This window comes from Phocoena phocoena, chromosome 1 (genome assembly GCF_963924675.1).
Source record: "Phocoena phocoena chromosome 1, mPhoPho1.1, whole genome shotgun sequence".
Classification (NCBI taxonomy): Eukaryota; Metazoa; Chordata; class Mammalia; order Artiodactyla; family Phocoenidae; genus Phocoena; species Phocoena phocoena.
Window position 1 is genome coordinate 150,998,277 of NC_089219.1, and position 24,743 is coordinate 151,023,019.

At 45.3% G+C, this 24,743-nt stretch overlaps 1 protein-coding gene across 2 annotated transcripts; it reads left to right on the forward strand.

Moving 5' to 3' along the window:
- Positions 1–5,684: 5,684 nt before the first annotated feature.
- On the forward strand, positions 5,685–24,329 carry EIF2D (eukaryotic translation initiation factor 2D). Of its 2 annotated transcripts, XM_065879285.1 has the most exons (15): positions 5,685–5,860; positions 6,775–6,965; positions 8,457–8,540; positions 9,020–9,110; positions 11,673–11,780; positions 13,624–13,877; positions 14,383–14,500; positions 16,311–16,356; positions 16,748–16,851; positions 16,972–17,121; positions 17,495–17,584; positions 18,307–18,402; positions 19,468–19,588; positions 22,432–22,606; positions 24,124–24,329. In XM_065879285.1, exons 1-15 carry the CDS (start codon positions 5,805–5,807, stop codon positions 24,192–24,194), a joined length of 1,755 nt encoding a protein of 584 aa, XP_065735357.1. In that variant the 5' UTR covers positions 5,685–5,804; the 3' UTR covers positions 24,195–24,329. The 2 variants fall into 2 exon arrangements, with proteins under 2 accessions (XP_065735357.1, XP_065735366.1); XM_065879294.1 differs by lacking the exons at positions 13,624–13,877; positions 14,383–14,500 and having other exon boundaries at positions 5,805–5,860; positions 24,124–24,194.
- The last annotated feature ends 414 nt before the right edge of the window (positions 24,330–24,743 follow it).

Genomic DNA, 24,743 nt, shown 5'->3' on the forward strand with positions numbered 1-24,743 from the left:
TCATTTGAAATTCAAATTTAACTGGGCACCTTCTACTTTTGTTTGCTAAATCTGGTAACCCTACAGGTAGGGAATAAAATCTTTATCCGAACTACTTTGGATTAGACTTGAAATCTGGTCTTGGAAAAATCACCCTAAGTAACTCCCCTCTCCCACCTTTTCCCCTGAAACACAAACACTCAAGTGTGTATAATCTTGTTTCCCACTTTTATTTTTTAATTTTTTTTTTTTTTGCGCGGTACACGAGCCTGTCACTGTTGTGGCCTCTCCCGTTGCAGAGCACAGGCTCCGGATGTGTAGGCTCAGCGGCCATGGCTCATGGGCCAAGCCGCTCCACAGCATGTGGGATCCTCCTGGATCGGGGTACGAACCCGTGTCCCCTGCATCGGCAGGCAGACTCTCAACCGCTGCGCCACCAGGGAAGCCCTGGATTTTTTTATTTACTAATTTTTTAAGGTAAATTTTACACCCAGTAAAATGCACATATCTTAAATGTATATATTTCGATGGGTTTTGACAAATGTGCACCCCTGTGAAACACGCACCCCAATCAAGATATGGACTATTTCTATAACCCCAGAAAGTTCCCTCTCGCCCCTTTCCAGTTAATTACCTCACCCCAGAGACAACCACTGTAGATTAGTGTTGCCTGTTCTTGAGCTTCATATAAATGGAATTATACAGTATGTTCTCTTTAGTGTCTGGCTTCTTTCTCTCAACAAGTTGCTTTTGAGATTCACCCGTATGGGTGCATATCTCAGTTGTTGATTCTTTTTTATCAAGGAGTAGGAGTCCACTGAGTTGGATTTAGCACAGCGTGTTCATCCAGTCACCTGTCAGTGAACATCTGGGCTGTTTCCAGTTTGGAGCTCTTTATGAATAAAGTTCCTATGAACATTGTGTATGGATCCTTTTGTGAGCATATGTTTTTACTTCTCTTCTATTAGTTTCACAGGGCTTGTATTCGTTTCTCTTGTATTTGTTTGCGATTAACAAATTACCCCAAATTGGGTGGCTGAAAACAACAGAAATTTATTCTCTCACAGTTCAGGAGGCCAGAAGTCCAAAATCAAAGTGTCAGCAGGGTTGGTTCCTTCTGGAGGCTCTGAGGGAGGCTATGTTCCATGTCCATCTCCTAGCTTCTGGTGGCTGCTGGCAACCCTTGGCATTCCTTGGCTGGTGGCTGCATTCCTCCAGTCTCTGCCTCCATTGTCACATGGTGTTCTTTCCTGTCATTAATCCTGTGTAGCCTGAGGGGCAGTGGACTGGGTAGATAAGCAGGGCAATGGGGCCTTGTGACTAGATGTAATGGATACTTTGGGGTCAAATCCTGTCCCCACTCTTAATTTACAGGCTCTCTGAAGGCTGGACCTGAACCCTAGGCTGGGCTGACATCACTGACTCGAGCAAAGATGTTCATATGCTTCTTTCCAAAGCAAAGGAAGCAGACATCAACGCTGGCAGACATGAAGCCGATGTTCCTGCCCTTCTTCCCCAGAGTCTCCCCTCTCTGTATATCCACCTCTAAACATCCAGCCTTCCCATACTCCAGAAGTGTTGCCCAATCCCAGATTCTAGAAATTCTCTTGCCTTCAAGTCCTCTAGAAATGAAATGATAAACAAAACCCAGACTGTCTGGGCTTGGCTTTGCTGTGGACAGCACAAAACCAGAGGAACAGTGACATTCAGCAATATACCCGCAGCACTTGTCCCCTGGGCCTCTTTCATCTACAGCCTCTGCTGTGTGATCAGGGCAGTTCTAGCTCTAGGTCTGATCACAGGATCCAGAAGTACATCAGGCATCAATCAGTTAAAAAGGAACATTTCTCTAAGGGTCTGGTACTATGTGAAATCCTGACTTTGAAGTTAAGGAAGCATCTTGACTCAGCCCCAGGGCTTTGCCTCTACACTTTGCCTGTCCCCTGCCTGGTCTTCCCTCTTACAGCCACAATAAGAAGCCCACAGCTGGCTGCAGGGCTTCCATTCCTCCTCAGTCACCCCATGCACTTGGCTTTTCCTTCCTCCTCACCACAGACATCCAGCTCTGAGCTCAAAGGTCCCTGGGAATGCAGGTCATCTGTGGTGTTTTCCCATTAGGTTCTGAGAGTTTCCAACGACAGGTTTCTGCAACAGAAACCTTAGATCAGTCCCTTCCAGATCTATCCCAGGCAAGGAAATAACTGTAACTTTCTGAGATGTAAAAGACTTTACTTCTGAGCAGATATACAACTCTTTTTTGCCCAATTGCCAGTGTCTGAGGGCTCCTACAGGCCTCACCTGGGATCTCGCAGGTTCATTAGCTTTTGGGTGTGTGAGTTTGGGGGAGGCAATGAAGAGGAAAGGGGATTTCCAAAAGCCCAGCTGAATATTTAGTTTGAGCAGTCCCAAGAAAAGAGAAAAGACAGGTGGGCATCAAACTCACAAAGAAAGTCTTCACCCTGCTGAAGCAGGGGGCAGCTCAGGGCTCCCAGGGCATGTGGGGCAGGCTGGCTGGGAAGTGGATGCAGCTGTTCTCAGACTGGGTGCTCTGGTCTTGGCTGGCACGCACCTATCCCTGAATACCAGGCAACACATCAGTGCTGAGCTGGGCATAGTGGAACTCTGCCTTCTTCAGATTTGCCTTGTGGTTTTATTTTGCAAGTGCAAGCATCCGATGTGCGTATCTTTGCCTCCTGTGTCCCCCTTTTATATTGTGAGTTCAACATCTTAGGCTTTTAGGTTTTCAATTTCCACATCGTAAGCAAAAGAGCCAGTGGAGGATGATTTCCTGGGGGAACAGCTGGACTGTACACAGTTGTGGCTTCAATCACAGTGACATGGACCAACTGGCTATCTCAGGATGCACTGGGAGTGAGAAATGCTTGGGCTCCTGTATTAGTTATCCAGTGCATCATAACAAACCATCCCCAAGCTTAATAACTTAAAACAATAATTACTTACCATCTCATGACTTCTGTGGACCAGGACTTCAGGCAGGGCATAGTGGAATGGCTAGTCTCTGATCCCTGGTGGCTGGGGCCTCAGCTGGAAGGCTTGAAAGCATGTGGGATGGGACGACTTGCCCAGGGCTGGAGGCTGTGCTTCCAAGGTGGCTCAATCACATGGCTGGCAAGTTGGTGCTAGGAGATGGGTTCTTCTCCACATGGACCTTTTTACAGGGCTTCCTGAGTGTCCTTTCAAGATGGTGGGGGGCTTCCCCCAGAGCAAGAAATCTAGGAGACTAAGGTAGAAATGGCAATGACTTAGCCATAAGGAGTCACACAATATCACTTTGGCCATATGCTAATGGTCACAGAAGTCAGGCCTGGTCTCACGTGGGAGGGGACCACATAAGCACATGAAGACCACTGAGAGCCCTCTTGGAGTCTGGCTACCATAATCTACCCTCTGCCCTTCAATGATTCATGTGCCTCTTAAATGCAAAACATATTAACTCCTTCCCCAGGTCCCCTCAAATTTCACTCCTTTATCTGTTCGAAATTAAGACTCTCATCATCTAAATCAGGTCCAGGTGTGGATAATGAGCCTCAGGTGTATTTCCTTGACTATAGCTGCTTGAGTACAATTCTTGATCTGAAGATCTGTGAACAAAAGACACAAGCTTTCTGCCCCAAACAAATTTGACATACAATGTTGGGACAGGCATATTATAACCACCTATAACCATTGTAGACACTCCCCAAAGGGGAGGAAAATGGGAGGCACACAGGAGTCACTGATTATAGCTAATACGAAATCCATCAAGGCATGTGTTGCCAGTTCCTTGATTATGGCTGAAGTCTTGTGAATGACGATTCTTGGCTCTACCCTCTGGACTCTAACTTCTACCTTTCCTTTTTAAAAACAAATAAATAAAAGAGAGCCTGTGTTTGCAGCTTACCCAAGAGTGGGCATCAGGTTGGTAGCCCTGTGGGGCTGTACTGGAGCCACAAAGGGAAAGTTAAAGAATCTAGGCTTGCTGGACTCAGGGTTCAGCCAGCTCGCCTAGCAACAGGGCCATGGGCAGGGAGCAGACAGGTCCTTGATGCAGGCAGAGAAGTTGGGATGGCGCCCTCCTGGGGAAAGGGAGATCTCGCTCTGCCAATAGGGAGGCAGGATGCTGTGTACAGAATCTCCTTGGGTCTTGGCTCCTACTTGTCGACCATGAATTAATTTTTAGGCTGCTAATCTGTGCCTTCTCAGCCAGGACATCTGGTGTGTACAATAGTTTTCACAGCTTGAAATTTCTAGTATTCCCTTGATAAACCTTCCTCGGCTCCTTGGACAGAGACTGCTTCCGTGGCTGTATTGCAATAGGCCTGGTCAACAGCACAGGGTCTGGCATCACACACCCTGAGTGTGGCTGGGTGGGGGCCCAAGCGGACAAGGATCTTTGGCACTCTCCTCCTCTGGGCTCCTCTGACTTTGGCTTTATGGCTGGGGTGGTTCAGAATAAAGGCATGGTGGGTCAGAAGTGCAGGAGGAGATGGAGCTGTGGCTGGCCTCAGATTAAGGGCAGAGATGGTGGTGGACAGAGACTGTGGAAGGCCTAATCTTTGTTATAGCCCAGATGGACTTCTCCTCTGTGTGACTGTATCACCAAATTAAAGCAATTAGGATTTTTTTTTTTTCTTGGTGGATGGACACTCTGCTCTGAAATTTTCATAAGCAAAATTAAGTTTAGTAGGGGCCAGGACCCCAGGTATTAAAATCCTTGTATCCAGGGTACACAGCAGTCCCTTTCAGGGAAACCCAGTCCCTCACCCCTGCCTGAGACTGTTTTTTGTTTGTTTGTTTTGGACTAATATCTACTATTTATTGGAAAATTTCAAAGCACCCTGCAACATATCACATACGTTATCTCAGTGGTTTCTCACAGAAGCCCAGTGAAGTATGTATTATTACCTCCACACCTTACAGAGAATGTAAGAGTTTCAGAAAGGATAAGCCATTGGCCCAAGATCACACTGCTAGGGAGAAGCCAAACCATAATTTGATCTTACTATGCCTCAAAATTAGTTTTTTATAAGCACTCTGACTTTTAAAAATTGTTTTGGAAACAAAATTCCCCCAAATAATGCCAGAATGCAAAAGGTACATAAAAATGTCCAAAACTGTGGGGTTTTTTAACCAAAAATGTTTTAAATAACAGATTTGAAGATCATTTGTATAGTTTTTTCCTCTTAACAGGAGGTCAAACCTGGGACTAAAGTGGATTCCTTGTTATTGTTATTATCACCTCATGTAAATTAAAAAACAGGAAGGAGAAAATCTCGGAAAGAATTCTAGCTGAGGCCCCAAGTGTGCAATAAAACGTAAAGATTTTAATAAACAAAAGCCCTAAAGAAAAGCATTCAAGAGGCCTGCAAGTTTAATAAAACACGAGTTCAATTAATTTTGTGCAGCTGAACTAAATTGAACGGAATGAGAGCTGGCAGAGCTCCTACTCAACACTCTATAACGCTGATGGAGTAAAAATGAATAGAATCGCTGTTGGCCCCAGAGATAACTACAGACGCGCCCGCTCAAGCCACTCGCGTAGGCGCAGAGCCGAGCAGAAGGGGTGAAGCGCCAGGGTGCACCGCTCCGCGCAGGGATCCGCCCCGCCTTCTCCGGCCCCGCCCCCCACGCTTCAGTTCCCAGCTTTGCCACTAGGGGCGGCCGCGAAGCTGCGCGGCCCCGGTTTCCAGCCGGGCCCCTTTCCCAGCCGGGCCCAAGCATGGCTGCCCCCAGGACTGCGGGTCGGGAAGCCGCCGTGCTCGCGCTTTCCTGACAGCCCCTGGCTGCTGTGGTCTCCTTCTCTTCCCCAGGCCACTGCAGCAGACATGTTTGCCAAGGCCTTTCGGGTCAAGTCCAACACGGCCATCAAGGGGTCGGACAGGTGAGGGAGAGAAGAGCCTGCTCTGCCCACCAGGGCACCCAGACATCTCTCAAGCTCGGCTGGCTCACAGCCTTTTCTGGGCTGGGTCAGCCGACTTGGGGTGGAGGCCGAGGGGTGCAGCCGGAGAAGGGACCCCGGGGGGCGGGCAAGGGTGAGTTAGACGTGTTTTGAGAGTGAAGATGGAGAGGAGGCCTGATTTATCTCCCAGGCTGTCTTTTGGATATTTTAGTGAGTTTACGAGAAAGCGTAATTCAGTCAGCGCGTACTGACTGCAGTCTGTTTAAGGTGTCGTGGAGGATGCAAAAATGAAGGAAAACGGGATCCCTGCCCTACCAAGAGCTTTGAGTCCCTTGGGAGAGATTAGATGGGGCACGGAGAACTACAAGTATACGAGAAGAAGTATCTAGTGATTACCACTGGCAGGAGAGACAGATGGAGGGTGAGTTGAGAGAGGATAAGGCACATGTGGTAAGAGCTGTTTTGCAAATGAAGGTATCACCTTGGGAATTTTGGAGCCAGTGTTCTATAGTTGTCATTCTTGGTGCCCTGGCAGAGCTGTTTAATCATAGGTTGACAGATTTGTCAAGCATACATGAGAAAGGAGTGGGTCCAAGAGCTCTGTGTGGAGTCAGGAAGGTAGGGCTTAGTTTCCAGTGGCAGGCTAACTTGGGTTGCTTACCGGATCTCAGTTTTTTCCTTTCTTTGTAAAATGGAAAGACATGCCCCAGGAACATGTGAAAATAGATGAGACATTGGATGAGAAAGAGAATGGGATGTTTTGGAAGAGTGAGAATAGGGCATCATCAACCAGTCTTTTTCCTGGCCCTCGTGATTTTATAGTAAGTCTTGAGTCCTCAATATTTATTAAAATCCATCCAGGCAGCATACATACCAGGTATGTGTGCTCTCTGCAGGAGAAAGCTTCGGGCCGATGTGACAGCTGTTTTCCCCACTCTTGGAACGGATCAGGTCTCTGAGTTAGTACCTGGAAAGGAAGAACTCAACATTGTGAAGTTGTATGCTCACAGAGGGGATGCAGTGACTGTGTACGTGAGTGGTGGTAACCCCATCCTATTTGAACTGGAGAAAAATCTATATCCGACAGGTATGGCAATGGGATGGAGATGGCCATTACTATGGTCCTTGCCTAATATCTGTTTCTTCCATTAATCTGTCTTCCTTAAAACAAATAAATGCAAAATCTCTCTAAGAACCTTTTTGGATTTAGTCTCCCTAGAATTGGGTCTTTCAAAATCAGAAACTGATATAAAAGTGAGGGAAAAAAGGGTTAACACAAAAAAGAAGGTGGTTGCCAAGGGAAATTCTGAGGTGAAGAAACACTTGTTTCTAGTGGGTTAACTAGGGATTGGAGCAGAGGTCGTGAAAAGGGTGGAGTTTCAGGGCATGTAGAAAATGCTTCTTAAAACGTTCACTAGTGGAATTTTCTTAAGATACTGAAGAGATACTGTGATGGGAAAGAAGCTGGGTTAGTTAAACTCCATACCCAGCTGTCTTAGTGGTGGACTTTGGTTGAGATATCTCACAGGGATTCTTTCTGAGGCTCTTGTCTGGCTCTCAGGATTCTTTGCTTGCTTTCTTTGTCACAGATTGCAGAGAGGCAGTGTCCTTTTCTCTTTTCCTTGGCCGCTGACACCTACTTTGTCATTTGGGGGCTTTTCTTCCTCCCAGCTTGGCTGCAGCAGTGCAGTGCAGTCTCCTACCCCAGGCCACCCCTGCCCCCACCCTGCTTTGCTGCTATACACATACAAGCCCTTTTTGATCTAAGGGTTTTACTGCTAATCCCTGTGGAAACAGAGAGAATAAAAATAATAAACATGGGAAAGTTTCAGAATTTCTTACAGGCTTGTGCCCTGGTTTCGGATTACTTGCTTCTGAGGTCATCAAAGGAATCCTCGTGAGGCCTCTGTCCCTACTTTTATCCACTATGGCCATTTTTGGTTGCTGCAATCCAGGTGGAACAATAGGTGCCTCCAAGTCTCAAGTGACACCCAGTTTCTTAAGGCTCCGCCTTCTTCAAGACTACAGCCTCATTGAGAAGGGAGTCAGCCTGATGTAAACTATAGGGAATGTGTTTCCCACAGGAAAAGGGGCACTCAGTTCCTGGAGAGGGGAAAAAGGATACTGGACAGGCAAAAGCAGATGTTCACTTCATCACTAGTTTTAGCCTTACACATAAATATCCAACTTTGGCAATTAAACAGACCCTTAAAGCTGTAGCTCACTTCATGTGTCTTCCGACCAGTAAAAGTGATAACTTCTCAAGATCATAGATTGAGAGAAACTACTGCAAAGAGCTCAATATAAATATGTAAAGAATGCAGGTCTCTAAGGCTAAAGGGAGCAAGGATTCTAAAGTAAATAGCATATAACATATAAACCGCTTCACAAACTTGGGGTAACCTAATAAAAAAAAAGAGTGCAACTTCTTTGGGCATCCCCTTACAACCTTCTCTCTAGCTTTGAGTTGAGTTTCTTTTCTACATCTTGATTAATGTGCCCTTAGTGTTTGGCTTTGCCATTCCCCAGGAGGTTGACTTTTGGGCAGTAAGTGTTTTCTGGCTCTCTTCTTGGACAGTGTACACCCTGTGGTCTTATCCCGATCTTCTACCAACATTTACAACGTGGCCCCTGGTGCTTGAAAAACTGGTGGGGGGAGCAGGTAAGAGTATTTTCCTATATTCTGGATACTGGCTGAAACCTACTTAGTAAAGGCCAACTACTTTAATAAATGTACCCATTTTGTGCATTCATATGATCGAAAAATAGAATTTTTCCCCCATGTCTGTTGCATCTCTTACTTGGCTGCTTCTATGAGCTCTCTGGGCCTCTCTGACCCTGCTGTAAGGCTTAAATAAGATAAGTGACATGAAAGTGCTTTGTGAACTGCCATATGCTATACTTTAGATTAATAAACTGAATTTAGGAAACCAGAATATGATAGATCATGGAACTGGACCCTCAGCTTGGTGCTTCAGTTTGACCACTAGTCTCCCAGAAGGAAAAGGTCTGATCCTCAGTTTGCCACTTTTTATTTTCATTATGAATAATGTAGTTGATGCTTAATAAATGTATGTTGAGCAAATGAATAAATGATGAAGTAAACTGTGGAGTTAGTTGCAATGCTTTTGTTTCCTGCAGATTTGATGCTGCCAGGACTAGTGGTGCCCCCTGCTGGTCTGCCTCAGGTACAGAAGGGTGACCTCTGTGCCATTGCCTTGGTGGGGAACAGGTACTGTGCCAGTCAGCTGTGCCTCTGGGGAAAAAACTTAGGGAAAACTTGGGAGGGGTGGGAGTGACAGCTTCACAGCATATGGATAAAGGATTAAAAGAAAAAACAGATTCTTCCTGAACAGAGAGTGGGGAATGGCAGTGAGCCTGTGGGGTGTCCATACATCTGGGCCAAGTGTATTTGCTCCTGCTGCTTCTTCTTTTTTAAAATTTATTTGTTTTTTTTCTCCTTTAAAAATTTTTTTCTTAGATTTACAGAAGAGTTGCAAGTATAGTACAGAGTCCTGAAATATTCCTTACCCAGCTTCCTGTAATGATAACATCTTGTATAACCACAGTACAGTTATCAACACTAAGGAATTAACATTGGCACAGTCCTTTTGACACTATTACAGACTTGATGCATATTTCCCCAGTTTTCCCACGATGTCTTTTTTTCTTTTTTGGTGTTCAAGAATCCAGTCTAGGTACCACATTGCATTTAGTTGTCATGCCTTCTTAGTCTCCTGTCTGTGACATTTTCTTGGCCTTTCCTGCCTTTCATGGCTTCAACATTATTTTTGTCTAACATCCACATCATCATCCTCATCTTTTAATTATTTTTAATAGGTTTATTGAGATATAGTTTTCATACTATAAAATTCACCTGTTTCAAATGTACAGTTCAGTGATTTTTTTTTAGTGTATTTACAGGGTTGTTCAGCCATCACCACAGTGTCTCTTTTTTAAAATAAATTAGGAAGTAATCATATGAACAGTTCTGAAAAATCAAAACCCTCTCACCCCATAATCCTTTTCTCCTAGAAGTAACCATTATCATTCTGATGCATGTCCTTGTCAGCCTTATTCAATGCATATATACACGTGCATATAAAATGTATGGTCTGGGGTGTGTATGTTTAAAAATACAAATAAACAAACTTTATCCCTATTACTTTTTCACTTCAGGTAGTGGGGACATTTTCCATGTCAGCAAGCACAGAGAAGCTGAATCTTTTTACCCACTGTGGGGTGATGGGAAAAGTCCTTTTCTAGTGGACATTGTGGTTGCCTCTACTTTGTCTCTACCACAAACAAGATCTTCCTGATGCCTCCAGGGACACTAGTGCCAGTATTTTTCTAAAGTAGATACTAAGAAGCAGAACTGTTTGGCTGAAGAGCGTGCATATTTTCTGTTGCCCTATAAAAATGCTGTGTCAGTTTTCCCTCCTACCTACAGGGTATATGGAGCCTGTTTCCTTACATGCTCACCGACACTGGATATGATGGGTCATTTTCATTTGTATCATCCTGAATGAAAAATGACATCTTATTATTTTACTCATTGCTTCTTTGAGAGAGAAACATGGTAGGCATGGGAGGGGTCAGTGTTTAAAGATCTTATTTTTGCTGCTCATATTCTCCTATTTTCCTTGAACATTTTGGAACCAAGCACCTAGAAATGTTTCCTTCCTTGTTTACCTGTAGCAAAACTTGAAGTTGAAAAGAATGGTGAAATTATTGTTTTTTCCCCCAGTATTCTATCCAAGATAGGAGAAAACTACATAAATGTGTATTTGGCCTCTCAGTTTGGCATTTAGAATGTATGTGGGAATGAAGCCTAGGTGGTTTATGGAAGGGGGTGAGGGTACAAGGGAGTTTACTAAAACTACAAGCCAGGTTCGAGACTGAAGTTCTTGAGCCATTGACCATTCCAAGGGTGGAAGACAAAGACCCATCTTTTAGGAACTGGGAAAGAAGCCAAATTCAAAGATTCTGTGGCAGGAACTGACCCATGGGCACAGTAAGTGGAGCCACCGGATTAGCAAACATTTTTTTGAAGTTCAGGTGTTGGGAAATCTGCCCTTGAATCATCTACCTTAGGTCCAGGCAACGTTGCCAGGCTTGTATATTCCCCTCCTGTTAGCCAGCTGGACACCAATCCTTACAGGCAATGTGTGAGCATTGCTGAGTAACAGTGGGCTGACAGAGATTTCCATTTGGGCTTTGGTAGTTTTTTGTAGTTATTGTAAATGTGGTTGTTTTTTATATTTTGGACACATCCAGTTCTTAGATAGACAGTTATACAGAGCAAGCCCTGTTACAAAGAACCAACTCAGAAGGAACCTTTAGTTGGTACCACTGTATCTCTCTTCTCTCTTCCCTGTGGCATCCCTCAGCCTAATTTATGGCATATGAATGGCCTCCCTTCTGAATTTCCATATAGGATGGCTATGCCTTTTTTAAATGGGGAGATAATTTATATTTTTGAAATTAAAGAAAGGAAACTTTAAATATCCTTCTGAGTCCTGCCTGGGTTTGATTCATAATAATATAACAATGATAACATCAGTAGAGGAGTTACTTACACAGAAGGGAATATTTGGTCAAGGAATTTTTGAAAGTCATATGTGTAGGTAATTTGAATAAGATTGAGACTGCACTGAGTTTTAGCTCTGTGATACAAGTGGATGCTTCAGATTTGCAACCGTGGTGCTTTGAACACATGTGTAGAAAGCTGGTCCTGACATGTGCCCTCCTGGAAGACTTTCCCTGACCCTTGTCTCTGGCCTCCTCCTCTCAGAGCCCCCGTTGCCATCGGAGTTGCTGCCATGTCCACAGCCGAGATGCTGACCTCAGGTCTGAAGGGAAGGGGCTTCTCTGTGCTCCACACCTACCAGGACCACTTGTGGTGGGTTCCATGCTTTTTCTGTTTTATAGGGAGCTGGGTGGGCGGAGAGAGCACGGGGCCTGGATTCAGAAGCGAGAGTTTTGATCCCTGCTGTGTCCTTAGTCAAGTTGCTGACCCCAGACATTAATTTCCTTGCAAAATGTGGAGAAAAAAAATACATATTTTTTTTTGCCTGTTTAGAAAAGAAATTACGGAGAACTTCATTTTCTAGGTGAATTGTAGAATCCTAGGGCTGGAAGAAGGCCTTAGGGATTGTCTTCTCTGCCTCTCAGTACAGTGATATTCTTTATTTTTATGGCACTGGTCGATGTGGCCTTTTCTGCCGTGTACATTAAGGCATTTTCTGACCCCATGACGAGTGCTCGGGAATTCTCACATCTGAATCCAAATCAAAGTAGAGTAGATCCTCAGGCACCTGGGTGATAACCTGATTACTTTCATGTTGTTCAAGTTCCACATTTCGGATCTCGTCCTCATTATGGAACTTGCACTTTCTCACTGTGACAGTTGCTCTCTGGAGCTGTATGTGAGTTTATTTTCTGGTTATTTTCTTGTCATTTAACCAAAATAGTAAGTAGTGCTTTTCTCGAAAGCAGTATACCTGGTCTTTTGGCCAAGTGTTGTGGCCTGTTGGTATAGAGTTACTCTTACGTTTTTAGTCAGTCTTGGAGTTACTTGTTTTACAAGTATTGGCCAAGCCCTGCTTTGCTGGCGGTCCAGCCTCATCAGCCTGGGTTTCAGCAGGCGTTTGAGGGCTGCTTACTCACGCACTCCCAGCACCTTATTTTCTGACTCTTAGTCTGGGCAGTTAAGGTCCTGTTGTCTAAATTGTCTTATCAGTGGCTGCCTCAGTCTCCCCTCCTCCCATCCTTTCAAAATACTTATGGTATTTACCTGATCAGAATAGCCTAAACATACGCTGTGGCCTCACTAGTAGCCATACTAATAAGCCTTGCTGCAGCTGTTAGTAAAACTTCGACTTGCATAATCTTAGTTAACATAAAGCTTTTTGCTTTTACCGCTCTGCTACGTGGCATCCCTTTTTTCCCTGTCCTCATAAGGCTTAATGGCATAAAACCATTGTAATCTCTACTCCGCAGGTTAGATTGCATTCTTTTTTTTCAATTGAGGTATAGTTGATGTACAATGTTGTGTTAGTTTCAGGTGTACAGCCAAGTGATTCTAGTGATCATTAGTATATCTAGTGATTCTAGATATAGATATATACATATATGTTCCTTTTCAGATTCTTTTCCATTAAAGGGTACTACAAGGTATTGAATATAGTTCCCTGTGCTCTACAGTTGGTCCTTGTCATTTATCTATTTTAGATTGCATTCTGATTTAACACAGAAGCAACTGTTTTTGCAGTCTTGAGCAGTCCAGGTGTTTGTAATTTGTTCCATACGTTCAACCTTGGGTTTGTATTTCACCAAACTGGTACTACAGATGCGTTTGCAATCTTAATTTGGTTATTTAATTCAAAATAGTTTTATTTTTAATTTATATGAAGGGAATACTTTGGAAGGGGAGCTCCACTTTAACTACGCTGTCTTTAATTTTTCTCTGTCCCTGAATTTCTATTAATAATATTATTATTCCTTTGGGTTAAGGAGGAGGCAAGAATTACTCTCCCCATTTCAGAGATGAGGAAACTGAGGCATGGGACTTCTCTGGGCCCAGAATTGGAAACAGATTTTGAGAGGCACACCCAGGTTCTCTGGCCTCTCCTGGACCCCCCTGCCTGTGGGTCTTACTCTCTCTGGACCCCCGCTGACCCCCTGACCGGGGCTGGAGAGTGTTGCGGCTGCTGCTCAGTGTTTCTGACATGAGGTTTTTGCAGGCGATCTGGAGACAAGTCCTCTCCACCATCCATTGCTCCACTGGCCCTGGATCCCCCAGATCTCAGTGAAGAGAAGGGGTCTGTCCAGGCAGACACCACCTTGCAGGGAGACATGAGGCGCCTGACCCTGGAGGGAGAGGAGGAGGAGGGGGAGGTTCAGCAGAGGTGTGGGGAGAAGTCCCTGTCGGAAGCCACAGAAGACCCCAGTGTCGGGGGCCTGAACCCAGACCCCACGGACAGCAAGACCCTTCAAGGTACAGCTCTGGCAGAAGTAGGGCAGTCTCCTCTCAGTGTAGGAGACTTAAGTGCTCTGCTCTGCTTCTGACTAGAGCGGCACTACAGCTCCGGGAGGGGAGGGGAAAGTCCTTATTTTTGCCGAGGGTGGTGCCACAGCCCTTTGCCATCTTACCTGGGAGTCTTCCGCATATGTTGCGTTTCCCTGGTTACCCGTTGACTCTGCTATTTGGACTGTTCCCAGCTACACGGCCCTCTTAGTTTTCTTCTGGCTCTGACTTCTCTATCAGAGAAGCATCTGCGCCTGGCTGGGTGGGACTTTGTGGCCTGACCCCTTCTGTGGGGTGAGACCTCTGTAAAGGCTCAGTGTTCTAGAGAGTCTGCGAGCTTTGGTGCCTGGGAATGGGCTCCTTCAGAGCTGAGGGGTCAGGTACGGATGTCACTGTGCGGGGAGTTTACTTACCTGTGCTGCATGGGCCTTCTGCGGCCCTCAGGAAGGATGTGGTTCTTGTCTTTTCCTTGCAGAGCAAATGGACGAACTGTTGCAGAGATGCTTCTTGCATGCTTTGAAGTACCGCGTCAAAAAGGCTGACCTCCCTTTACTCACCAGCACTCTCCTGGGCAGCCACATGTTCTCCTGCTGGTATGGAAGGCATGGTGTGGGCTGGGGGCCGGGCGGCGGGTCTGTCTCTTGCTCTTTGGTGGTAGGATGGGACGAGGCTGATGGGGGAATTGTTTTAGGGACATGATGTGGAAAGAGTGAAGTGGAGGGTTGATCTAGCAAATACTGAGTTTTAAAGACTTAAGGTTTAGCCAGTAAAAGGATGTTGAGGAAATGAAGGTTAAAATTCGCAAGGCGCTTTGGGCACTGCCTCTGCTGTGGTGATTCTGGGCTCTTTTACTGGTCCGGCAGCATGTCCGGCCCCGGGAGGGCCCTGGGGCAGCCTGTTTGTCTGGAGGCTTCAATCCCCTCACTCCTTTCTGAAGAGTAGGTGGGCCAGCAGGAAGAATCGGTGTGAACCCCCCACCCGACCCGCACACACAGCCACCAGCAGAGGGAGTGTTACACGTGGGTTGAACCTGGACTTTGAAGACAGAGCCATCTGGGCTCAAAAGCCAGCTCCCCAGGGTGTTGGAGCAAAGGTGTATTTGAGCCCATTACCAGGCTTCTCTGAGCCCTGATTTCTAACACTTGTAAGATTGCTGTCAAGATCAAATAACCTGACATTTAATAAGCACCCAGTAAATATTATCATGTCAGGAGATTTGCTTATTGATTTTCACCTCAAGTCTGAATTTCTTTCTGAGAATTTTGCTCTTTCTTAAAAAAGTGGTTTTAAGGGGCTTCCCTGGTGGCGCAGTGGTTGAGAGTCCGCCTGCCAATGCAGGGGACACCGGTTCGTGCCCCGGTCCAGGAGGATCCCACGTGCCGCGGAGCGGCTGGGCCCGTGAGCCGTGGCCGCTGAGCCTGCGCGTCCGGAGCCTGTGCTCCGCAACGGGAGAGGGCACAGCAGTGAGAGGCCCGCGTACCGCAAAAAAAAAAAAAAAAAAAAGTGGTTTTAATGTAATTCTCTTCCTCTACATGTGAGCTTCTTTAAGGCATTCTATACAAGTATGGGGTCTGGAGTGCGTGGCAGGATACTTGGTAATTTGTCCTGACCTTGCTGGGTTGCAAGTAACTGGGAAAGGGGTAGAGGTTCTTAACCTGGGGTGGGTTCTAGAAGGGATCCCTATGAATCCCACTGCTTTTGCTTGTCACATTTTGAGAGAAGATGTACGTTCTGGGGAGATAGAATGATTACAGCTTTCATTAGGGATCTTTCCCCCAAAGCTAACAGTCTATAAAGAGTCAGATAGTAATTATTTTAGGCTTTGCAGGCCCTACAGTCTCTATTGCAACTGTGCAAGTCTGCCATTGTGGCAGTAAAGCAACCATAGACGGTAGATGAATGGGCATTGCCAGATTTGGCCTGCAGGATGTGGTTTGCCTTGCTGCCACAGTGAGCTTGGTGTTGCAGAGGCTCACCTGGAGGTGAAACTTCTGAGGCCACAGAAGGCTGTCTGGTTTGAAAGGAATCTAGAACTGTATCTGGTACAGTAGCCACAAGCCATGCGTGGCTATTTAAATTTAAATTAAATAAAATTTAAAATTCAGTTTCTCAGTCACATTCGTCACGTTTCAAGTGCTTAATAGCCACATTTGTCTAGTGGCCGCCACGTTGATAGCAGAGAACATTCCATCTTTACAGAAAGGCCTATTGGACAGCAAGGACCTGGAGGAGCTAAAGTCTGCATCTCTCTCTGATGCTGCCGATGGGCAGAGAGTTCTGGAACAGCGGCCTCTTTCTGAACATGCAGGAGGAAGGCTGAGGCAACTGTCCTCCTCTCAGTGTCAGGCAGGCCGTACCACTACTGCTTTGTTAGCTTAACTTGCCTTTTCCATCTGCCATCAGCCCCGAAGGACGACAACTGGACATAAAGAAGTCAAGCTACAAAAAGGTAAGCGGGTCCCTTCTCTGCATACCCACACAGGGAGCTGTGTAGGGGCACACGTGGCATGAGCTGGTGGACATGGGGAAGCCCTGTCTGCAGGGCTGAGGCTAGAATTAAGCTTTTTGATTCCAGGCGTAGGGGGCGGAAGAAAACTCTCCCTGGGCTGAGGCAGTTGGGTGGGCACCCGCTCCCCTCTCTCCTTCCCACCCCTTTATATGTGATCCAAGTTCTGGAAGGCTTCACCGGCAGGGGCCTTTCCCTTCCTAACTGGATGAGGACAGGGACTGTCCCACGTCCCTCCCCGGGACCTGCCCAGCTCGGTGTCTGGCGCGTCTCAGGTGCTCGGCGTGTGTGCGGAGCCGATGAGGTCCCCGACCACTGGCCCTCTCTCCCTTAGCTCTCTAAGTTCCTGCAGCACATGCAGCAGGAGCAGATTATACAGGTGCAGGAGCTGAGCAAAGGGGTGGAGAGCATTGTGGCTGTGGACTGGAAGCACCCGAGGTGAGTGCAGGGGGCCGGTCACCGCAGCTCAGCTGGCCCCAGGGCACCTGGGCCACGGGCCGGGGACCGCCGAGACACTAGTATAAAATGTGTTTTTTCTTTCCTTCTGCTGGGTTTTAGGATCACATCTTTCGTCATACCCGAGCCCTCCCCGACCTCCCAGACAATCCAGGAGGGTAGCAGGGAACAGCCCTATCACCCTCCAGATATAAAATCCCTCTACTGTGTCCCAGCCAGCATGACCCTGCTCTTCCAGGAGTCTGGCCACAAGTGAGTTTTTGGAGAGCAGCCCTTCTCTGCCTGCTTGGTGTTCTGGCCTATAATCCTTTCAGCCTGAGTAGTGTTCTTCTGTGACTGGCAAAACCTGCTCTGCCCCCTCCTCCCTTTCTCCCAGATCCAGCTTCAAGCCTCCTTCCCCTGGGAAGGGTCTCTGGACTAAGTGAATGAGAGACTAGGTCTCTCCCTTTTCTACCTGTAATTATTCTTCACACGGCCCTGCTGGCCCCTGGCAGGAAAAGGGAAGAACCCAGAGGTCGAGAAGCTGAGGACAGCGCCCTGCTGAGCAGGAAGTGAATCTTGGTATTTACAGTTTGTCTCCCAGCATAGTGTGAATAACGCCCCCCCCTCGTCACTTCTCACCTAGGAAGGGGAGCATCCTCGAGGGCAGTGAGGTCCGAACAATCGTCATCAACTACGCCAAGAAAAATGACCTGGTTGATGCAGACAACAAAAAGTGAGTGGTTGGGGAGGGGAGCTCGCCCCATGTCTTTCAGTGTTCATCTTCAGAACATGTGGGGGGTGGCTGGGAGGGAGGGGTGCAGGAGATCACAGACTGCTAGAAATAATCAAGGCCAGTGGTTTCTAAATCATAGGCTGCGGACACTTAGAGCTGTGGTCTAAGGTAGTCAGATCCAGATATGCTGTCAACGTTGACTGTAGCCTGAGTAAGCATCATCTCATATGTATCTACTGTTGATCTTCAAATGCACTTGCTCTTGTGAGGAACAAAATGCAAACTTTAAAAAATTTTACCAAAGCCGTCTTAGCTTTTTGCTATTCTCTATTTTCTTAGTAAGCGGATATAGAAGGTAAACTAAATGAAGAGTGTTTCATTAATTATTTTTTTTAAATTTCAAAAGATACCCTCATGATCAAAAAGTTGGGAGCTACTGGTTTAATCATGGTTAGTTAGTAGCAGAAGTGAGCCAGGATCCCGGTCTTCGGATTTTTTTCCCATCCCACTTTCTCCTCCACTGCCTGTTTCTCCTTTGTTCTAGGAAAGCAGACGTGTACCTCCCATCCAGAGGGTACGCTGCTTCATGGACTGTGAACCCCTAATTGGTTCTAATAATCTTGAATGACTTTCAACAACACATAACACATGACTCCTGAGCAGACCCTGGGATCAGAAGGGGCGGGGCTAGGAGTTCTTGACTGCCTTTTCTTTCCCTTTAGTCTTGTGAAATTGGATCCCATCCTATGTGACTGCATCTTAGAGAAAGGTGAACAGCACACAGTCATGAAGCTTCCATGGGACAGTCTCCTGAACAGGTAGTGGGGATTGGCAGCCCCTCCCTAATGTTTCCATCCCCTCCCCTTAATGTCTATCACATTGGACTTCAGAATTGTCCCTCTCATCATCTCTGACTTTCTTTCCATAATTCACACCATGTCAGTCTACATAAACACAGGCTTGGGTAATTCTGATGTGGAGGGTCTTTGGAGCGATACGAGCCAACACAGTATAGAAGAACTTGAGAAGGAGAGAGAAGAGGAACATTAATTAGAAATAAGAGCTTCAAAAAAAGAAGGTGTGGGTGGTGGGTGGGGATTGTCTTAAAGTCTTTTCAAAGGGAGGATTCTTATACTCTTTCTTTTCCATAGACCCAAAACTGAAAATAACTTCTATAAGGAGTTAGCAAACTATAGCCTGTGGGCCAAATCTGGCCTGCTACCTGTTTTTGTAAATAAGGTTTTATTGGCACGCAGCCACACCCATTTGTTTATATATTATCTGTGCTGCTTTCCTGCTAAATGGCAGAGTTGAGTAATTTCAACAGAGACCATATGGCCCTTGAAAGCCTAACATATTTACCACCTGGCCCTTTCTAGAAAAAGTTTGTCAATCTCAATATATATGCTAGCAAAAGAAAATCTGGTTAGACAAAAGGTAGAAATTCCTTGTGGTAAAGGTGTCTATAAATGATGCATGATTGCAGCATGTCAGAAATGTGAAGCAACGCTTTATTCTGCTGGGTAAGGGAGACTCTTGAGATAGTAAACTCCACAAGCCCGCCTGGGCAGGTTTTCAGAAGGCCAGGCAAGTGGACAGTTTCTAGGGGCTCGAGTCTCAGATGTTCCCTTCCCTGAGTCAGTGGGTCTTGACTGTGGCCACACTTTGGGGAGCTTTAGAAAATGAATCTTCCTGATGAGAGTTTCTGACTTAACTGGTCTGGGGTTTAGCCCCCTAGCTGATTTCAATGATTCCACTGTGCAGGCAGAGGTGAACTGCCACCTGTAAGAGCAGCTTCCGTCTAGCTGTCTGCTGGGAATGGGATATGAGGAAATGGTTTCTGCTGGCTTTATCAGTCACCAACTCATTAACTCCCGTTTCAGATGTTTGGAAAAACTGCAGCCTGCCTATCAAGTGACCTTTCCGGGACAAGAGCCCATTGTGAAGAAAGGCAAAATCTGCCCAATTGACATCACCCTAGCACAGAGAGCTTCTAACAAAAAGGTAATTTTTAAAAGACACAACGTTTGAAGATGGTGATTTAATGTCCCTGCTAAGTTCTAGTCTCTCTAATGTGATCGGAGGTTTTTAGATTGGCCTTAAACGCCTCAGAGATTGTTTAGGAAGCGCCCATGTTTGTGTGACTGGGCTAGGCCCTATGTAAAACAGGTAAAGCTGACCCCCTCCCTCACTGCTCTCTAGGATTTTGTGCTAGGAAACTTGCTAGAGCCTGGTTCTAAAAGTAAACAAGATCTTATATTTATTTTTTTCTTAGAACTGTGGTAGGGGCTTTCAGCTCTTACTCATTCTGTTACCTCTTGGGCCTTGCTCAGTGAAAATAACTACTAAAGAATCGCTGAAGGAGGGACTTCCCTGGTGGTGCAGTGGTTAAGAATCTGCCTGCCAATGCAGGGGACGTGGGTTCGATCCCTGGCCTGGGAAGATCCCACATGCTGTGGAGCAACTAAGCCCATGCGCCACAACTACTGAGCCTGCGCTCTAGAGCCCGCGTGCCTCAACTACCGAGCCCACATGCCGCAACTACTGAAGCCCACGTGCCGCAACTACTGAAGCCTGCGTGCCTACAGCCTGTGCTCCGCAACAAGAGAAGCCACCGCAATGAGGAGCCCGTGCACCACAACGAAGAGTAGACCCTGCTCGCCGCAACTAGAGAAAGCCCACACGCACCAAAGAAGACGCAACGCAGCCAAAAGGAAAAAAAAAAAAAGAAAGGAAAGAAGAAAAGAATCGCTGAAGGAACTGAGTGTGTTTAGCTTGGCAACACAAAGTCGTAGGGAACAAATTACATCTGTCCTCAAATATGTGAAAAGCTGTACTTGGAAAAGGAGTGCACTTATTTTGTATGCCTTGAGAAGACAGAAATAAGATTATTGGGTAGAAATCCCAAGAAGCCAGACTTGGGTTCAAAATAAAGAACTTTCTAGTAGTGTGTGGTTATGAACGTGGGCTTTGAGATTAGAGACCTGGGTTCCAGTGTGGCCTTGCTGCTTGACTTTGAGCAAGTTACTTAATGTTATTTTGCCTGAGTTTCCTTATTTGAAGAATGGGGATAATACCTACCTCATAAGGCACTGTGAGGATCAAATGAAGGAATATATATGTAGGCGAAGCACTTAGAATAGTACTTGGCATATAAACATTCAATAAATGAGAACCAAACAATGATAACCTTAATAATTAGCAACAGCCACCATTTCTTGAATGTGTAATTATGTGTGATGATGGTTTTGTCTTTATGTTAAAAAGAGCCCTTGTCTTTTGGCAATACATACGGAAATATTTGCAGACGAGATCTGATGTCTAGGGGGATTTGCTTTAAAGTAACACAGGAATGGGGGTGGGTGGGGATATAGATGAATCAAGGTTGGTCATGAGTTGATAACTGTTAAAATTCATGATGGGTACATGGGAGCTTATCGTACTATTCTACTTTTATTTATGCTTTAAATTCTCCATAAAAAAGAACTTTAAAAAAGTATATGAATTTTTTCATTATTAAATTTGTTATGGTGATCGATGATCAGTGATCTTTGATGTTACCATTGTGAAAAAGGTTACAACTCGTTGAAGGCTCAGGTGATGGGTAGCACTTTTTAGCAATAAGGTATTTTTTAATTAAGGTATATACTTTGTTTTTTAAGACATAATATTATTGCAAACTTAACAGTATAGTGAGAACATAACTTTTAAAAATATTTCATTGAAGTCTAGTTGATTTACAATGTTGTGTTAATTTCTGCTGTACAGCAAAGTGATTTAGTTATACATATATATATTCTTTTTTGTATTATTTTCTATATGGTTTATCACAGGATACTGAATATAGTTCCCTGTGCTATACACTAGGACCTTGTTATTTATCCATCCTGTATTTACTAGTTTGCATCTGCTAGTCCCAAACTCCTAATCCTTCCCTTACCCACCCGCCTCCCCCTTGGCAACCACAAGACTGTTCTCTATGTCTGTGGGTCTGTTTCTGTTTCATAGATAAGTTCATTTGTGTTGTATTTTAGATTCCATATATAAGTGATATCATATGGTATTTGTCTTTCTCTTTCTGACTGACTTCGCTTAATGTGATAATCTCTAGGTCCGTCCATATTGCTGCAAATGGCATTATTTAATTCTTTTTTATGGCTGAGTAATATTCCATTGTATATATGTACCACATCTTCTTTATCCATTCATCTGTAAATAGAATGATAGATAGTTTGTTTCCATGTCTTGGCTATTGTAAACAGTGATGCTACGAGCATAGGGGTACATGTATCTTCTCGAGTTATAGTTTTGCCTGGGTATATGCCCAGGAGTGGGATTGCTAGATCATATGGTAGTTCTGTTTTTAGTTTTTTGAGGGACCTCCATACTGTTCTCCGTAGCAGCTGTACCAATTTACATTCCCACCCAGAGTGTAAGAGGGTTCCCTTTTCTCCACATCCTCTCCAGCATTTATTATCTGTAGACTTTAATGATGGCCATTCTGAACAGTGTGAGGTGGTACCTCATTGTGGTTTTGATTTTCATGAGAACGTAACTTTTATATGCACTGGGAAACCAAAAATTCGTGTGACTCATTTTACTGCGATACTCGCTTTATCGTGGTGGGTCTGGAACTGAACCCACAATACCTCTGAGGTGTGCCTGTATTGGATGGAGTAGAAAGAAAAAATCAATTTAGAAGCACAAAAATTAATTATTTGGATGAAGGTACCATGGTTGTAGGGATGGTGAACATAGCGGGTGAGGAGGCTTCTGAGGCCCTGGAAGGTTTCTGGAGGGGAGGGCATGTGGTCTGTACCCACCATCAGTCTTCTGTCCCCCCACAGGTGACTGTGGTCCGGAACTTGGAGGCCTATGGTCTGGACCCATGCTCAGTGGCTACCATCCTCCAGCAGCGATGCCAGGCTAGCACTACTGTCACTCCTGCCCCCGGGACCAAGGACATCCTGCAGGTTCAGATCCAGGGAAATCAGATCCACCACCTCAGCCGGCTGTTGCTCGGTGAGCATCCCCTCTTAAGAAGCAGACACATTGGTCTAACTTGGCAAAGATCTTCCTACCAACTAAACTCACCCTAGTGAGTTTACCATATATGTAGCTTTTAGCAGCCACAGAGAGGTGGAACTAATGTTTGAACTAGATCCTTTAGCCCCCAAATTCATTGTTTTCTCCACCATGCTAGTAGTTTTCTTCCTGGTTTTCCTTTTTTTGTAAGACGTTTGTTGAGCACCCAAACTTTGCTAGGCACTTTGCTGGGCTTTTTGCAGGCTTGGTCTCTCTGAATCATAATGATGCTGCAGAACTGTTTCTGTTTTGCAGATGAGGAAACTAAGTTTCAGTACATTGCGCTGAGACATTCAGCTGTTCAGTGCTGCAGCTGGGCTCTGAACTTTGATTTGCTTGACTCCCAAGCCTAGGTTCTTTCTACCAACCCTGAGTCACCCAGCCTCCAGTCTGTCCTCAATTCCAGCTGCCGGAGTCAGCTTCCTGAAACAATGTGATCACATCACTCCTCTCTGAAAAACTTTTTATATCTCCTTAATGCCTTCAGAATAAACTCTTAAGCTCAATAAACAAGACCCTCCCAGCCCAACCCCATCTTCCATCCGGGTTCTTTGGCAGGTCCCTGATCCCCACGCCAGGCTTCAGCCGTGCTGGTCTCCTTTGCTGTTCCCCATGTGCACCTGTATATTCATACCTGGGTGCTTTCCTCTGTGTTGTCACCTCACCTTGCGTGGCCTCTCACAGCCTGACCTTAAAGGCGCATTGGCCCAGCTCAGGGGTCACAGGAAGCCTGTCTTAGAACGTGTCCCTTTTTTTTTTTTTTTTTCTGTTTCCTTAAATTGACATTTAAAAAACTGCTAACATAGTACTTTCCAATTGTGTTTATATTTCTGGTTAGTGTCTACAGCTTGGCTAATTTATTCTGTTGTCTGAACTCCCTGTTAGACTGAACTTCTTGAACCAGAGACCTTACCTTTTGCATCCTTTTTTCATGCCCAGGGTCTGGTCCATAGTAAATGCTCAATAAGCAAATTTATTTTATGGTCTAAGGCAGTACACAGCAGTTAACTTTTACAGTTGAGCCCCTTTAAGTGAAAAACCCCATACGAAATACAGAGGAAAAAAAATAAACACATGACTGAACTCAGACACACACATTCTCTCTTGTGAGAAAATTATAAATGCCTGAAGTACACCTAGAAGGTAGCTATCAACGTGAAAATTGCTGAAATACACACTTCATCCTCGAGGTGTAAGGATAAATGGTCCATTCCCATTGGAGTTGAGTTTGAGCTGGGTGTAGAAGAGCAGGTCATATGATGGAAATGGTTTGAACTGAGAGTTGACAGCAGGAATGAGCACACAGTGGGGCAAGAGGGCCAGGAGGTAGCTGTGCAGATTGGGGACCTTGGAGGTCGAGGCCAAGGAGGGTCATTGCAGACAAAGGGGAAGGAGTTGCGGGGAGGAGAGCATACACATGCCTCACTGAGGAGTTTCTGCCTTTTGGATTGTAGAAGAGTATCGGCTTCCTCGAAAACACATCCAGGGCCTGGAAAAGGCCCCCAAACCTGGCAAGAAGAAGTGACAGACTCTTGTTTCATGTGGTTGATCCAGAGGAAATCCAAGCTGTGGGCTGGTAATTTATATGAGTATTTTCTGCTTTTGCAAATTAAAAAAATATATAATTCTTTACCAAAATAAATTTTTATTCTAATCTAAATTTGATTTCCCTCCTGTTTCCTCCACTTAGCTACAATGTTGTACGAAGTTTTCAGATCAGAAGCCATTTTAAATGGACACTCGAGGCCGTCGTGGCGTGCCTTTTCCACTCACGTGGTTTCAGTCATTTTAGTTCGTCCTCTGCTTTCCAGGCTGCATAGCCCATCCGGAGTTCAGGCAGGTGGGCCCTTCCCGTTTTTAAAGTCCCTCTACCAAATATTCAACAGCCTCTTGGTATTCTTACTACCTAATTAACCTCCTAGCCCAAAATCACTCCTTCACCTCTTTAAAGGGCTCTTTATATAGATATTTATATTTGTCATCAATCAAAGCAAAGGAAGGAAGGCTTGGCCTTAAGTTATAGCAAAGTTTAGGCTATACAGAAATAAGAAATATCTTTATATAGATATTTATA